The 17,541-nt window shown below is 41.5% G+C and overlaps 1 protein-coding gene across 1 annotated transcript in view; it reads left to right on the plus strand.

Moving 5' to 3' along the window:
* The window catches only part of si:ch211-283g2.1 (sodium- and chloride-dependent GABA transporter ine), a 118,130-nt gene extending 101,765 nt beyond the window's left edge, over positions 1 to 16,365 (plus strand). The window contains 9 exon segments of the mRNA XM_034178106.1: positions 5,295 to 5,407; positions 5,481 to 5,571; positions 5,574 to 5,620; positions 5,692 to 5,791; positions 5,878 to 5,978; positions 6,058 to 6,151; positions 6,154 to 6,225; positions 6,462 to 6,538; positions 16,216 to 16,365. Coding sequence (XP_034033997.1) covers positions 5,295 to 5,407; positions 5,481 to 5,571; positions 5,574 to 5,620; positions 5,692 to 5,791; positions 5,878 to 5,978; positions 6,058 to 6,151; positions 6,154 to 6,225; positions 6,462 to 6,538; positions 16,216 to 16,365 — 845 coding nt within the window.
* The last annotated feature ends 1,176 nt before the right edge of the window (positions 16,366 to 17,541 follow it).

Raw genomic sequence — 17,541 nt, forward strand, 5'->3', positions numbered from 1 at the left:
CCACAGCGGCAGAGGGTGCACGGCGCACCAAGTGGCCATCGACAGGCTGGATCAACCAGATCATTTCCAAACTGAACGCTGTGTTGATCCGGGACATCGTGTGACTACCACAGAAATGGCAAGAGAGCTGGACATAGCACTTTTGCGGCACATTCCACTGTTACAGGAGATTTGTAATGAAAGATGTGCGGAGGATTTCGCGCGTCGGCACGGAGCCACTCATGGCGCGCAACAAAATAAACACCTCCGTGTTGGAAACCATTCGGAAGATTCAGACGGCTTTTGATGGCTTTTCAGTCGAGTGAGTATCTAAGAAATTTGTTTAACAGCTGGACATCAAATCAAATCAAATCAATTTCATTTATATAGCACCAAATCACAACAAACAGTTGCCCCAAGGCGCTTCATATTGCAAGGCAAGGCCATACAATAATCACAGGAAAAACCCCAACTATCAAAACGACCCCCTGTGAGCAAGCACTTGACGACAGTGGGAAGAAAATACTCCATTTTAACAGGAAGAAACCTCAAGCAGAACCAGGCTCAGGGAGGGGCAGTCTTCTGCTGGGACTGGTTGGGGCTTAAAATCTGAGCTCACATGGACATGAAGACTTCAGGAGAGAAAGAGGGTCATATGGTCAAACTCTGGTCCTGATCAGAACTCTGCAGACGCCTAGGGGCAGAAAACAAGACATTACAATCATCTGATCGGGACGAGACAAAAGACATGAATCAACAGCTCGGATCTTCATCATCTTCAATCAATCAATTCAATCAATTTTTTTATATAGCGCCAAATCACAACAAACAGTTGCCCCAAGGCGCTTTATATTGTAAGGCAAGGCCATACAATAATTATGTAAAACCCCAACAGTCAAAACGACCCCCTGTGAGCAAGCACTTGGCTACAGTGGGAAGGAAAAACTCCCTTTAACAGGAAGAAACCCCCAGCAGAAACCAGGCTCAGGGAGGGGCAGTCTTCTGCTGGGACTGGTTGGGGCTGAGGGAGAGAACCAGGAAAAAGACATGCTGTGGAGGGGAGCAGAGATCGATCACTAATGATTAAATGCAGAGTGGTGCATACAGAGCAAAAAGAGAAAGAAACAGTGCATCATGGGAACCCCCCAGCAGTCTACGTCTATAGCAGCATAACTAAGGGATGGTTCAGGGTCACCTGATCCAGCCCTAACTATAAGCTTTAGCAAAAAGGAAAGTTTTAAGCCTAATCTTAAAAGTAGAGAGGGTGTCTGTCTCCCTGATCTGAATTGGGAGCTGGTTCCACAGGAGAGGAGCCTGAAAGCTGAAGGCTCTGCCTCCCATTCTACTCTTACAAACCCTAGGAACTACAAGTAAGCCTGCAGTCTGAGAGCGAAGCGCTCTATTGGGGTGATATGGTACTACGAGGTCCCTAAGATAAGATGGGACCTGATTATTCAAAACCTTATAAGTAAGAAGAAGAATTTTAAATTCTATTCTAGAATTAACAGGAAGCCAATGAAGAGAGGCCAATATGGGTGAGATATGCTCTCTCCTTCTAGTCCCCGTCAGTACTCTAGCTGCAGCATTTTGAATTAACTGAAGGCTTTTTAGGGAACTTTTAGGACAACCTGATAATAATGAATTACAATAGTCCAGCCTAGAGGAAATAAATGCATGAATTAGTTTTTCAGCATCACTCTGAGACAAGACCTTTCTGATTTTAGAGATATTGCGTAAATGCAAAAAAGCAGTCCTACATATTTGTTTAATATGCGCTTTGAATGACATATCCTGATCAAAAATGACTCCAAGATTTCTCACAGTATTACTAGAGGTCAGGGTAATGCCATCCAGAGTAAGGATCTGGTTAGACACCATGTTTCTAAGATTTGTGGGGCCAAGTACAATAACTTCAGTTTATCTGAGTTTAAAAGCAGGAAATTAGAGGTCATCCATGTCTTTATGTCTGTAAGACAATCCTGCAGTTTAGCTAATTGGTGTGTGTCCTCTGGCTTCATGGATAGATAAAGCTGGGTATCATCTGCGTAACAATGAAAATTTAAGCATACCGTCTAATAATACTGCCTAAGGGAAGCATGTATAAAGTGAATAAAATTGGTCCTAGCACAGAACCTTGTGGAACTCCAAATTTACGCTTAGCCTTAGCCAGCAGTTTCAAATTTCCTTCAATGTCGCCTGCTCTGGCCCCCGGAAGACAATTGACTATGGTTGCTGGTGTCGCTAACTTCACATTTCTCAAAACAGAGTCGCCAATAACCAGAGTTTGATCCTCGGCGGGTGTGTCGTCGAGTGGGGAAAAACGGTTAGAGATGTGAACGGGTTGGCGGTGTACACGGGGCTTCTGTTTAGGGCTACGCTTCCTCCTCACAGTCACCCAGTCGGCCTGCTTTCCCGGCTGCTCGGGATCTGCCAGGGGGTAACTAACGGCGGCTAAGCTACCTTGGTCCGCACCGACTACAGGGGCCTGGCTAGCTGTAGAATTTTCCACGGTGCGGAGCCGAGTCTCCAATTCGCCCAGCCTGGCCTCCAAAGCTACGAATAAGCTACACTATTACAAGTACCATTACTGCTAAAGGAGGCCGAGGAATAACTAAACATTTCACACCCAGAGCAGAAAAGTGCGGGAGAGACAGGAGAAGCCACCATGCTAAATCGGCTAAGAGCTAGTAGCTACGCTAAGCTAGCGGATTCCTAAAACACGCAAAGTGAATAATGTGTAAATAATTTAGAGGTGATTCAGCAGAAGGAGTGCTTTAGTTAAGGCACGTAAAGATTACACTGGGAAACAAATCGTAATCTAGATAACTAGATCAATCTAACTGTGCAGATTAAACAGCTAACAGATACAGAAAAACACCGCTGTGCTCCGGAACAGGAAGTGATACAATACCGCAGTGAGAGCCAACCACCAGTAGAGGCAAGCAAGCCACAACATGTCCTGTGAGACTTCCAACACGGAGGTGTTTTTTTTTGTTGCGCGCCATGAGCGGCTCCATGCCAGGCGTGTGAAATCCTCCGCACGTCTTTCATTACAAAATCTCCTGTAAGAGTGGAATGTGCTGAAAAAGTGCTGATGTCCACGTCTTCTGCCATTTCTGTGGTAGTCACACGATGTCTCGGATCAACAAAGCCTTCACTTTGGAAATGATCTGGTTGTTTCAGCTTGTCGATTGGCGCTCGGAGTGCGCCGCGCTCTCAGACACTGTGGGCGGTCTTTAAACCGGCTGGAGCACTCCTTAATCTGTGTAATCCCCATAAAATCGTCCCTGAAAGCCATCTGAATTTTCCGAATGGTGTCCACCTGGAGGTCTCTCACAGTTTCTGGAAAAATTTGATGCAGCAAAGCTCCAAATCATTCAGACATTTTATTCACAATAAAAATCCGACAAGAGGGATGGACCAGTGCTCACACAAAGCCTGCTCACAGGCGAATGACGCAACCGACAGGTGTGAAAAAACTCACGCATGCGCACGAAGGTTCAAGCTTGGCTGATGCAATCACACGTGATTCAAATCCATATAGTTTTTGAATAAAATAAAAAGGTCCGTTACTTTTTGGACAGACCTCGTAGGAGAAACATGCCCATATCATGATGCTTGCACCACCATGCTTCACTGTCTTCACTGTGAACTGTGGCTTGAATTCAGAGTTTGGGGGTCGTCTCACAAACTGTCTGCGGCCCTTGGACCCAAAAAGAACAATTTTACTCTCATCAGTCCACAAAATATTCCTCCATTTCTCTTTAGGCCAGTTGATGTGTTCTTTGGCAAATTGTAACCTCTTCTGCACATGTCTTTTATTTAACAGAGGGACTTTGCGGGGGATTCTTGCAAATAAATTAGCTTCACACAGGCGTCTTCTAACTGTCACAGCACTTACAGGTAACTCCAGACTGTCTTTCATCATCCTGGAGCTGATTAATGGGTGAGCCTTTGCCATTCTGGTTATTCTTCTATTCATTTTGATGGTTGTTTTCCGTTTTCTTCCACGCGTCTGTTTTTTTTTTTTTTTTTTTTTGTCCATTTTAAGCATTGGAGATCATGTAGATGAACCAGTCTATAATTTTTTGCACCTGAGTATACGTTTTCCCTCTCCAATCAACTTTATATCAACTACGCTGTTTTTCTGAACAATGTCTTGAACGTCCCATTTTCCTCAGGCTTCAAAGAGGAAAAGCATGTTTCAATAGGTGCTGGCTTCATCCTTAAATAGGGGACACCTGATTCACACCTGCTTTGTTCCACAAAATTGACAACTCACTGGACCAAATGCACAATACTATTATTTGGAACGCCCCGTTTCATAGCCTAAGAGTGTGCATATCATGAATGCTTGGTTTTGTTGGATTTGTGAGAATCTACTGAATCTACTGGTGCCTTGTTTCCCATGTAACAATAAGAAATATACTCAAAACCTGGATTAATCTTTTTAGTCACATAGCACTACTATTATTCTGAACACTACTGTATATATAAATTTGCAAAAATCTATAAACAAGAAAAACTTTATTCACATTGTCATTATGGGGTGTTGTGTGTAGAATTTTGAGGAAAAATGAATTTCATTCATTTTTGAATAAGGCTGTAACATAACAAAATGTGGTGAAGGTGAAGTTCTGTGAATACTTTCTGGATGCAACGTATGTGAGGGAGGAATGATGGCACCAGAGTGGGTATTTTTCATGATGAGGGTTTCTTCTCATCCTCTCACTTTCCAGGATGTTATTAAAACAATCTGTTTAAAAACTACTGACATCTTTCCAAAAACATTTACTTGATGCCTCCAGTGGATGTCATCTGAACCAACTGCCTTTCCACTCTTCATAGTTGCCCTCATTTGGGGTGCTTAAACCATTGCATGTTCTAATTTACTGTCTCCATGTCATTCAGTCGTCTCTCTCTCCTTTTTTGTTCAATTTGTCAGTGTCTTAAAGCACTTCCTCGACTTTATCCACAGACCTGTTCACATTTTAGAAATTCATCATGTGGTGGAAGCTAGAAACACTTTAAATAGCAGTTAATGCCTTTTTCAAACAAATTGATCCAAAAGTGGATGATGTGAATATATGATTAAAACTATGTAAAATGACCCATTACATCTTTGGATAGAAAGTAAAGAAAAACCAACAACAACTGCAGATACTTTGCTCGTAGGGCAACAGTAGGTTTTGATAAATAAAGTGCAGCTGTTTTGGTGCTGTAACCTGATAATCAGTGTCCATGAAGTGCAGCGCTCCTGTTGTAAGTACATTTCCACATCATTTTTTTTTTTATTAAATAATTTGTATGTTCAGGTCCAGGGCTGGTTTACATCATTTACCCACAAGCCTTTGCAAGCATGCCGGTGGCTCAGCTCTGGGCTGCCATGTTTTTCTTCATGTTGCTTTGTCTCGGCCTGGACAGCGAGGTATTACATTTATACTCATTCAGGGGCACTAAACCCCCAAACTGCTGTGACTCTGTCTTTTATTTGATTTCAGTTTGCGATGGTTGATGTGATGGTGACCAGCCTGATGGATTAATTCAATCAACATCTCATGAAGGTTTTCCGTCGGAAGGAGCTGTATGTCCTTGTGTTTGTGGTGCAGCCTTCCTTCTTGGGATTCCTTCGGTCATGCAGGTAATTTGAGGTAAATCTCTCCGGGATGGAGCTGAAGTGGTCTGTCCTGAAGTGTGTGTGTCTTTGTCCAGGTGGGGGTCTATGTCTTTCAGCTGATGGACATTACACGGCAATCGTGTCCATCTGTGTTTCTAGCGTTCTTTGAGGTTATTGCTGTGTGCTGGTGTTACGGTGAGAAATGTTAACCTTTAAAAATCAAAAGCGTGTTGAAGCTGAACACAGGGGACAGCGATTCTGAAGCATGTTTCATTGTGCAGGTGTGAATCGACTTTCAGACAACCTTGAAGAGATGACAGGGAAGAGAGCAAACGTCTTCTTCAGACTTTGCTGGCTCGTAGTTGCTCCTGTTCTGGTCACTGTGAGTCTCCTCCCAGAGATCAAACACATCTTTGTTCTGAACGACTCAAAGCTAAATTGGACACCACCTTCTTCTGCAGGTTATCCTGATTTTCGCTGTCATCCAGTTCAAACCAGCCCGGTTATGAGGACTACGTGTTCCCCCATGGGCTCAGGGGGTGGGCGGGGTCATCGCTCGGCCTCCATCATCTGGATTCCATTGGCTGCCATTCACACCACTGTGGGTGCTGCCTGGATCACTGATGAGGGTAACACACACACACACACACAGTTTTTTTTTTTTTAACAGAGTCATGAATTTCAACACAACATTTCTAAACATCCTAGTTTTATTTTAGGTGTTAACATTATTTTACTTTGCACACAGAAACAAAATTATTTCCCAAAAACTACCAGGGTAGTCATTTGTTGTAGTTTTTAAACACGTCTCAGACACGTCTCCTGAGGAATCCCAGACCATTCTTCTTTGGTGAATCTCCTCCAGATGTGATGGTCTTCTGTCAGGACCTTCAGTCCCCCTCCACAGATTTTCAGTATGATTCGAGTCAGGGCTTTGTGCAGGTCAGTCAGTAATGTTCACGTTGATCTTCTGGAGGTCCTTCTTCACCAGAAGTGTCGTATGTTTTGGGTCGTTGTCGTGCTGGAAGACAAAGCGACAACTCAGACCCAGTTTTGCGGCTGACTGCTTGAGGTTTTCTTTCAGAATCTTCACGTCCTTCTTTCTTCATGATTCCTTCCACCTTGAGGAGATTCCAGTTCCAGATGCGTCCCGACAGTATAACACTCCCACCACCATGTTTCTCTGCGAGGACACTGTTCGTTGGGTTATTGCGCTCCTCCCTTCTTTCTCCAAACATAAGCACGTCTTGACCAAGGACATGCTCGAGTTTGCAAACTCTTTGTCCAGGTGTCCTGAGCGTAGTCTGACTTTCAAGGTGTCTCTTCTTCAGAATTGGAGTTTTTAATACATCTCATCTAAAGCTCAGTTTCATGCAACACATAGAGGGACAACTTTATTCTTGAACAGACATTTGAAAAAATTATTGTTGTTCAGAAAATGTATATCCTCACATCAAAAGCTGCTCACAACAGTGTAAAATTTCATAATTTCAGCAATTATTTTCACTTTAACATCCGTGGCCAACCAATCAGAATCAGAATTAAATTTATTGCCAAGTAAGTTCTCACATTCAAGGAATTTGATCTGGTGTTATTGGTGCATAAACAACAATAAAAAAGAAAGTCGTCACCTTCTCTGCTGTGTGATGATGTGCAGCAGTCTGCCTCCTGTCCTTAGCAGTGGCAGCAGCAAACCAGACGGTGATGGAGGAGGAGATGATGGACTCAGTGATGGACAGTGTCGAAGTTCACCATCATTGTTTTTGGCAGGTTGAACTTCCTCAGCTGACGCAGAAAGTACATCCTCTGTTGTGCTCTCTTGATGAGAGAGTTGATGTTCTGCTCCCACTTGAGGTCCTGGATGATGGTGATCCCCAAGTAACAGAAAGACTCCACAATGGTGACTGGGCAGTCACACAGGTGATGGGGTTGGCTGGAACTGGGTTTTCTCTGAAGTCAACAACCATCTCCACTGTCTTGAGGGCGTTGAGCTCCAGATAGTTTATCTGCACCAGGACACCAGGTGATTGAGTCTGTAGGCAGACTCGCCCGACTCTTGTCAGCGATCAGCAAATCAAATCAGCGATATCGAAATTAGACTTGATGGTGTAGTAGACCAATTATGATTGCCGTACTATTATTTAAAATTTGTATAGCAATTTTTAACCCACGGAAACATGAATATGACAACATACCGAATGATCAGTTTGACAAAAGTAATCAAACACTGTTCATTTTGTCAGATGCTGCTTCCTAGGCATTCACACGTGCTACAAAAATCTATAAAACATTCTTATTAGGTTTCATGTTTCTCATAGTCATAAAATCCATTTAAAGCCCAAGTGCATAGTCTTGTTCAGGAAACTGGCTGACTGTCATGATCCTGTTGGGTTACAATAATGTTTTTTGTCCAATCATTTTACATAAATGAATGATAAAAATGTCTGCTTCAAATTTGTAGAGTGTCAAAACATTTGGTCTAAAATGGAAATATTTTCTGTCACAAAGGCTAAGATACCTTTGGTTGTTGCCGGGATAAGGAGAAAAATGGACAGAAAACATGCATAACCCTCTGGAGTCCAGGGTATAATGGCCGTTTTTTGACTACTTTATATATACCTTTTATAATTTACCTTTAAAAAGTGTTTACCTGGGTTTGTTTAGTGTCGTTTTTTTCAGCACAACCTCACCTGTGTGACTGTACAGTTTCTCATTCATTCTGACCTAAAGTGAAACTGTGTACCTAAAATCACACAAAAAAAACATAAAATAGAGCAGGAAAAAGTTTTTTGTTTTTTTTAACTGTGAAAACCACAAATTTGTTTAACGAACCATTTTCATAACTTCAAATGTAAATATAGATTGGAAATTTCAAAAACATATGTACAAATGTAGCAAAAAACAAAGTTAAATACAACTACAACCCCAATTCCAATGAAGTTGGGACATTTTGTAAAATGTAAATAAAAACAGAATACAATGATTTGCAAATCCTCTTCAACCAAAATTCAATTGAATACACCACAAAGACAAGATATTTAATGTTAAAATTGATAAACTTTATTGTTTTTGTGCAAATATTTGCTCATTTTGAAATGGATACGTGAAACACATTTCAAAAAAGCTGAGACAGGGGCAACAGAAGACTGGGAAAGTTGATGAATGCTCAAAGAACACCTGTTTGGAACATCCCACAGGTGAACAGATTAATTGGAAACAGGTGAGTGTCATGATTGGGTATAAAAGGAGCATCCCCAAAAGGCTCAGCCATTCACAAGCAAAGATGGGGCGAGGATCACCACTTTGTGAACAACTGCATGAAAAAAAAATAGTCCAACAGTTTAAGAACAATGTTTCTCAACGTTCAGTTGCAAGGAATTTAGGGATTCCATCACCTACAGTCCATAATATAATCAGAAGATTCAGAGAATCTGGAGAACTTTCTATACGTAAGCAGCAACACCAAAAACCAACATTGAACGCCCGTGACCTTCGATCCCTCAGGCGACACTGCATTAAAAACGGACATCATTGTGTAAGGATCTTACCGCGTGGGCTCAGGAACACTTCAGAAAACCATTTTCAGTTAACACAGTTCGTCACTACATCTACAAGTGCAAGTTAAAACTCTACCATGCAAGTGAAAGCCATACATCAACGACATCCAGAAACGCTGCCGCCTTCTCTGGGCCCGAGCTCATTTGAAATGTACAGACACAAAGTGGAAAAGTGTGCTGTGGTCTATGAGTCCACGTTTCAAATTGTTTTAGAAATCATGGATGTCATGTCCTCCGGACAAAAGAGGAAAAAGACCATCCAGATTGTTACCAGTGCAGAGTTCAAAAGCCAGCATCTGTGATGGTATGGGGGTGTGTTAGTGCCCACGGCATGGGCAACGTACACATCTGTGATGGCACCATCAATGCTGAAAGGTACATCCAGGTTTTGGAGCAACACATGCTGAACACATGCTGCCATCCAAGCAATTTTTTCAGTCTTTTTCAGGGACGTCGCTGCTTATTTCATCAAGACAATGCCAAGCCACATTCTGCACGTGTTACTAGACTGGCCTGCCTGCAGTCCAGACCTGTCGCCATTGAAAATGTGTGGCGCATCATGAAGCGCAAATATGACAACGGATGACCCGACTGTTGAACAATTGAAGTCATACATCAAGCAAGAATAGGGAAAGGAATTCTGCCTACAAAGCTTCAACCAATTAGTGTCATCAGTTCCCAAACACTTATTGAGTGTTGTTAGAAGGAAAGGTGATGTAACACAGTGTAAACATACCACTGTCCCAGCTTTTTTGAAACGTGTTGCAGGCATCCATTCAAAATGAGGAAATATTGCACAAAACCAATAAAGGTTATCAGTTTGAACATTAAATATCTTGTCTTTGTGGTGTATTCAACTGAATATAGATTGAGAGGATTTGTAAATCATTGTATTCTGTTTTTATTTGCATTTTACACATGTCCCAACTTCATTGGAACTGGGGTTGTATTTACATAAATGCAGAAAATGCTTCAGGTGTTTTTTTTTTTTGTTTTTTTTTTTTGTACAATTATTTCCAAAACAGTCAGATTCACAATAAGATTTAGAATTTCAAAAACATATGTACAAATATAGTGCAGGAAACGCTAATGTTAAAACTATTTAGAAAACAATCAGATGTCAAAATAAGATTAGAATGTAAATATAAATGGTAAATTTCAAAAACATATGTACAATGTAGTGCAGGACATGCTAAACTATTTGTGCCACTCAAAAAAACAATTCCTGTCCAACACAACAGAGGGGCACATCGCAGGCCTGACACTTCCACTGTGTGTCACTTGTCTTGTTGTCCACCTGAAGGCGCCGTTGGCATCTCAATCTGTCTTTGTGGCCTTTTGGCGAAGATCTATGCCTGTCACAGTTGGCACAGGTACATGGTTCTGGCTCCTGTTCTGTGAGACACCTGTTTTGTCTGTGCCACACAGTTGACACACCAGCTCCACCAAAAAGTCCTTGTGTGTCATGGGCTGCACTTGCTTGACACTGCTGATCTCATGATGCAAGATGAATGCATTTGTGGTTGCAATGTCAAGGAAGTGCAGCAAACACTGTCCTGTACCAGCGTGCAGTTTTCTGATGGTGGAATAATACTGGATGAGCTGGTCAGATAAGTCGACTCCACCCATGTTTTTATTATAAGCCAACACTGGGGTAGGACAGGGAATGTCTTTCACCATCCAGCATCCATCCTTCGCATCCTTCACCCTTCTCTGCACTGTCTCACTGAAAAAGCATGATGGATGGTGGAGCACAGAGACACCTCCTGTGTGTCCATCCACTTGACAAACACCAGAGGCCCCTCTTTATCCGTCTTATAGATCCTCTGTCATATTTTTTGTGAGAACATTTGCCCTCCCTCTGGGGCATCCTCGTCTGTTATCCCTGTATGTGCCACATGCCCCAAACTTCATGTTAGCCAGGTCCATGAACAGTTTGGGACTCGTGTAAAAATTGTCCATGTAAATGTGGTACCCAGTAGCCAAGCGAGGATGGCTGGATCAGGTCATGACCACATCATACGACAGCCCGTGCTCACTTGTGGTCCCAGTCTTGCCAGTGTAAATGGTGAAACTTGAGGTGTGTAGCCATTACTTGAAACAGCCAACACAAAAGTTTCATGCTCATTTTGTTGCCTTGTCCTTCAAATATTGAGTCATTCCAGTTTTTTGCCTTCGTCACCACCATCCTTTCATTCACTGCCAGCTCCCTCCTCGGGTGGTAATAACCCGAGGAGGTCTCAGGCACTGAGGATGTCATCATAAATAACACACGTCTGACTCGAAACAGTTTGTCATGACCCTTTTTTCTATGAATTTTCTACATCCTCATCTGGATCACATCAGGTGGATGTTCAGATATCAATCTAAATCTGTTCTGGACATTACTTTCGCTGGAAAGGGCACAGACAAAATATGACTTTGTTTTCAGTAGTCCTGGAGACTTGGCAGTGACAAGAAAGACATGTATATCAGAATTCCAAAAATGTGCGCAGATCTTCCATTTCAATGTCTGTCCAGGTTGTATTTTTTCCCTAATGCCTTGTTTTTTGCAGCAATTTATTGGTGTTGGTGCAAATTGTTCTAATTGTGTCAGTTGCAAAAAACAAAAGAAAAAGATCTTTTGGACTTTGGGTGGAAAGTCTATCAACCTGGACTTCTGGTGTTCTCCGAGGCTGAAATCTGCTTACTGCTGGAGGGGGTTCTGTGTCCTCCTCCATGTTCCAGCAGTCAGCGCTGGGGCATGTCTCTGCTGTGCATCCGAGTGGAGATCTGGTTCTGGAAACAGAAGCGCGCATGCCGACCCTCTCTTCAGATCTCTGTGCGCACGTAGGTGGATCCACCTGCTTTGGTTGCTCCTCCAGAACAAAAAAGGGATCATCTCTTTCAGCACCAGAATCCTCACTGTTTGTTTCAGACTCTGACAATGCGCTGCACGCTCCATCTTCTTCCAGTTCAAAAAATAACTGAAGCACTTACTCCACATTCATATGCCTCAATTTTACAAAAAAAAAAAACCCAAACAGCAACAAAACACTAACCACACACGTTTCCCATCAGTAACAAAGAGAAAACGCACACACAATCAGACCCACGTGGGGTGGGCTGTGATCAAACACACACAGGGTTAGTGACGTCTGATTGGTGGAAAGTTTCAGGAGCCAACCAATGAGGAAGAAGGAGTCATATTTCTTCCCACCGCTGTTGCTGCTGCAGTAGAGAAGGAAATGATCCTTTTCGCTGCTTGTGTGTAGATAAACGTGCAGCGAAAAATGACAATAATATTCATGAAAACGGATGGAGGTAAAAATACTCATAAGTCAAGTTATACTATGCCATTAATAAAATTTAAAAAGTGCTATAAAGGTTGAAGTCTCCACGTTCAACGCGCATTTAAAGGGAGCCTCAGAGTGCAGCAGATTGAGTGTTACGTCCGCTTAATTAGGTCATGTGACTTTCTTCCCAAGGGCACGTCATTCAACTCCAGAGGGTTAATATCAAATTTGTAAATTAACTTACAAGTGTCAAGTATCTGTACAAGTACTTATTATCTGTACAATATTTATTGTCACTCAGTAAAATATAATACTGTACAATTGATTATATGGCACATGATACAGTGGAAACTTGTTATAAAGAAACCTATTACAATAATAAATTCCTCATAAAATAAAGTAATTTGAACATCAAACAGTTGATTTTTTAAATTCTTTATTATTCATTATTTTTTCCACCCTGATATTATAAAAAAATCGGAGCTCAAGTAATTTACTTGTCCCATGGATGTTCATAATTAGGTTCCACTGTAATGCAATAGATTAAACAGCATATAATACTGAAGAATCGCGCCATCAGAAAATATTTTTTACAATTTTTTTTTAATTCTTTAATAATTTGGTTATGTACAATGTATAATTGGTTGTTTTATGCACCATCCATATCCAACAAATTACTGAAAGTGCTTAAAGAATTAGGAAAATATATGATTCAGAAATATGTTTTGATGGGTCAAATGATTGGAAGCTGCAGTAGCTCATTGTATACTGATGAAAAGGTGAGAATTAGAAACTATAAAACAAGATAACTTGTCTGTGTTGATTATTAGAGTCATATTGTGTTTTTGTTTACATAATAGGACTGTTTCTACAGTTTCAATTCTTTGCATTTTCATTATTGTTCAGTAGCAACTACCTAAAAGCAAAGATCTAGTGTGCAGAAAATTTGGCATTTTGTGTTCATGTGCATTGTAAGATCTTGTTCAATCTGGGGTCTCATCCATTCCCTGGGGTCCTTAGGGAAGGTCCTGGGATCTTGTCCTATCTTTGTGGTCCTGACACTTGTCTCAAAGAGAAGTGATCATTTCAATTCAATAAAACGTAGATTAGTCTTGTTAATCATAATACCACAAAATTTGTGGACTTCATATTTCATACAAAGAAGGTATATGGTAATAACTGACCCCACCCCAGCAACACTCGGCTATATTTAAGACTTACCATTGAGTTTTTTTTTTTTTAATATGACTACATTGTAATCTATAATTATTTTCCAACATGGCCTGCTTCACTTTACCCCTCCAAAAATGTAATATGAGATATCGTTAGATTACCTGCTAACAACTTTTAATATGTGGTATAAATTTGCCCCCTTTCCCCACCCCACCCCTGCAGATGCACAAGACCTTGAAGTACTTCACAATAGTTTGGATATTGTTCTCAATCCATTTTAATCGCCAATCTGATGATCTGTGGAAAACATGATACACAATACACTTGATGTACCAGAGGACAACATGCGTTTTCACGTCATAAATTCATGAACATTGATATTCCTGATCAGGGACACATTTCCTACAAAGACATACCAGTTTTAGTTTGCCCCCACCTGTATTGCACGAAAATGAAAAAAATGAAGCATATATTTGTTACATGTCCCGCGGCCTATCTTTCTTGGGCTACAACCTCACAGTCCATTCCTGTCCTGGACCTCATACACAAAGGCTGTGTACGCACAAAAACCTGGCGTTTGACCGCCTGCACGCCCACATTCAGATGCATCAAAAGTGAAATGATTGTGGAAATGTGTGGCACATCACGCAAACATCCTGCCGGGGTACGCACGTTTCCACAGCTAGTGTTCCACTGCCGACACATAGAGGTGATGCTGGGAACCATCAATAGTATGAAAACATGAAGTTATCAGAGTGATGTGCACATTGGAGCCACACTGATGAACAATTAAAACAAACATAACTGTTTGCAGTTATATGGGTGGATATAAAAGCGTGTGCAAAGTGATGAGGAAAATGGTATCAACAGTGGCTGCATTAGCGTTGTTAGAGGACCTTGCAAATGGTGCAATCCGACGTGAGCGTGTATTCAGGGAACGCAAGGATTTACTTGCAAATTATGATAACTGGTTCATAAGCCTATTTAAATGACCAAGGCCACTGTTACTGGAGTTGTGAGCAGACCTGTGGCAGCCCAGAGCGCAATATGGTGAGGAGCCAAGCGGTTGACTGTGTGCACATAGGTGTTGACCATACTGGGCTTCCTGGCAACAGGGGCATTCCAACATGAGCTGGCCAATCAGTCAGGAGTGTGCCAGTCAACCTTGAGACGAGCCATGCCAGCTGTGTGGGATGAAATCATCCGAATGTCATCCAGGTACATCACATTCCAACATTAAATTGCAATTTGCAGCAAGAGCTGGTTTCCCTAATGTAATTGGAGCTATTGACTGCACACATAAAGGCGTCACCACATGATGAATTTGTTTTTGTTAACAGTAAACATTTTCATTCCATCAATGTTCAAATCGCGTGATGTGCAAATGCATTGGGTTACGTTGGGAACAGGCTAGAGGCTGGCATGGTGTGTGATGGATGGTTGCTTGGTGGTTAAAAAATTTATTCAAGTAATTGTTCCAAATGAAAACCAGCATGGGCACATTTGGGCATGTGCACATTCAAATATGTTTTGTGTTCAGTTGTGGAGCATCACATTTCTCTTATCCTCCGTGTGTGTGCATTGCTGTGAGCTCACTGTGGCTACAGCCTCACACACACACACACTCCTACTAACATATTTCCCGTTCATTCCATTTAACGGGGTAGGAAATAAACTATCCCTGCTTGTGTCCGTGTCACTTCCTGTCATCTGTGACACACAAGTGTATAATTTCTTTTCTGTGTTCATGTTGACTGATGTGATAGCGTGGGGAATCCCAGCTCCGGGGCCTATTTACATGGATTTACATTTGTTTAAATATGCAAATTCCACGCCCCTATTTAAAAATAGGGGCATGGAAAGGGAGGAGCTTCACCCATGTGCATGTGCACTCAATTCCATGTTGATTGGGATGTACAAATGGAATGTGCGTGGATCCATGCCTACGCATTGTTTCATACATCTGAAAATTTTTGTGTTTACACCAGTTTCTGGGTTTTGGCATACGCCATGTTTTACTAAGAAATCTATGCAAGTCTTTGTACATGCGGCCCCTGGGCTCTAGTGATTGTCTTTTTTGAGACTAGAATTCTTCACTCACGAGTGACCTGACAGCTGTTCTGGGGTCTTTAGACACGTCTCTCACAAATTTTCTTTGACATCTTTCACTTCCGACCTCTGCCAAGTTTCTTTTGTATTAATTTCTTGATGGTACTTCTCACTCCAGTTCTTGACACTTGGAAATGCTGTGATAACTTTGTATATCCTGTTCCTGCTTTGTGAGCACCAACAATTCTTTTCTTCAATTCCAAACTGATTTCTTTTGATGCTTTCTCAGTAACGGCTCAAACCCTGACTGGAGTTTTTATACTGTGTGTGTATTGGAAGAAAGCCCCCAGTAACTTGATTTTTACGAGCTCTGAGCGTTGCAAAGTTAAGTATATCAGTGGTTTGTGCTGTGGTTTTTTAACTAATTTTATTTGTGTGTGTGACACACACACACACACACACACACACACACACACACACACACACACACACACACACACACACACACTGTGGTAGTTATAGCATCTTTAACATTTGTTTCTATCATGTTAAATTTCCCTGACAGAAACTGATGCTGTCGATCACTCCACTTGCACTCGATGAAATATTAAAAATGCCATATTACGAGCGAGGAGGAGAGCGTTATCCCGTCATATCCTTCATCAGCTCCACCAGCCTTCCAGTGGAGACGTCTCCTGATCAAGCCAACCTGTGATACCTCACGTCAGCCACAGTGGCAGGTTTTGACAGACGGACTTCCCTGACATCCCCGTCCTCCCCAAAAACACACATCAACAGTCAGAAAATACAGTAAAAACACATAAAGCTTCTAACACTGTGCATAACGACTGTCCTATTTGTAAGTTTGTGGCATTTTTGTTTACATAAACTGGATGCGATGCATATAACATTATTGTTACAAAAGTAAAATGGACTGAACTATGACACCAATAAACTTCAGATTTTTATAGCACTTGAATTGCCTGTCGTAACAATGACTGCATGCCTGTTATCTCAATTACAGACTGTTTTTGTCACTGTTCTGTTCAGTTTTTGTTTGTAAAAGTTGGTAAAATCTTGTATAAACCTAGTAACTTTAGAACGGCCAAGCAGTGGGTCGCCCCTCTGAGTCTGGTCTGCTTGAGGTTTCTTCCCCATTATCATCAGAGGGAAGTTTTTTTCTTACCACTCTGGCCCATGTGCCTGCTGAGGGGGTGGTAAGATTAGCCCTTACTCGTGTGATGAACCCGGAGGCACCACTGTTGTAATTTGGCGCCTATACAAATAAAGTAAATTGAAAATAAAATAATGGAAAAGTACTTGTATCCAGTGTCATGGTTTCTTGATGTTTGGCACCTTAAAGTCCTTTTTCCCAGTCTCTGGACACCTTGGCAGATTAGATCCTTAGTCATCAAGAAAATTCAAGACATTTTTGAGGCATGTGGAATTCTGCCATTTTAAAAAATAATTTATTTACCTAAACCAACATGTACAATTAGAGGTCCATAATTTAAAAATGCTCCAATCACATTGAAACGTATACCACATAATTTGCATCACATTTGCAATTGCATTTGCCACAATGGAGAAATGTTAACTTTTGACCCATGTAGAAACTGTAACTTATCTTTGTCACCTTTTTTTGCTGTTTTTACCACATACAGTGGGGTGAAAAAGTATTTAGCCAGTCCCTGATTGTGCATGTTCTCCTACTTAGAAAGATGAGAGGTCTGTAATTTTCATCATAGTACACTTCAACTATGAGAGACAAAATGAGAAAAAACATCCAGGAAATCAATCATTTGTAACATAATCTTTGTTGACAATGCCAGAGGTCAAACGTTTCCTGTAAGTCTTCAAGCAGGTTTGCACACACTGTAGCTGGTATTTT

The sequence above is a fragment of the Thalassophryne amazonica genome, chromosome 9 (genome assembly GCF_902500255.1).
Source record: "Thalassophryne amazonica chromosome 9, fThaAma1.1, whole genome shotgun sequence".
NCBI classification, from domain to species: domain Eukaryota; kingdom Metazoa; phylum Chordata; class Actinopteri; order Batrachoidiformes; family Batrachoididae; genus Thalassophryne; species Thalassophryne amazonica.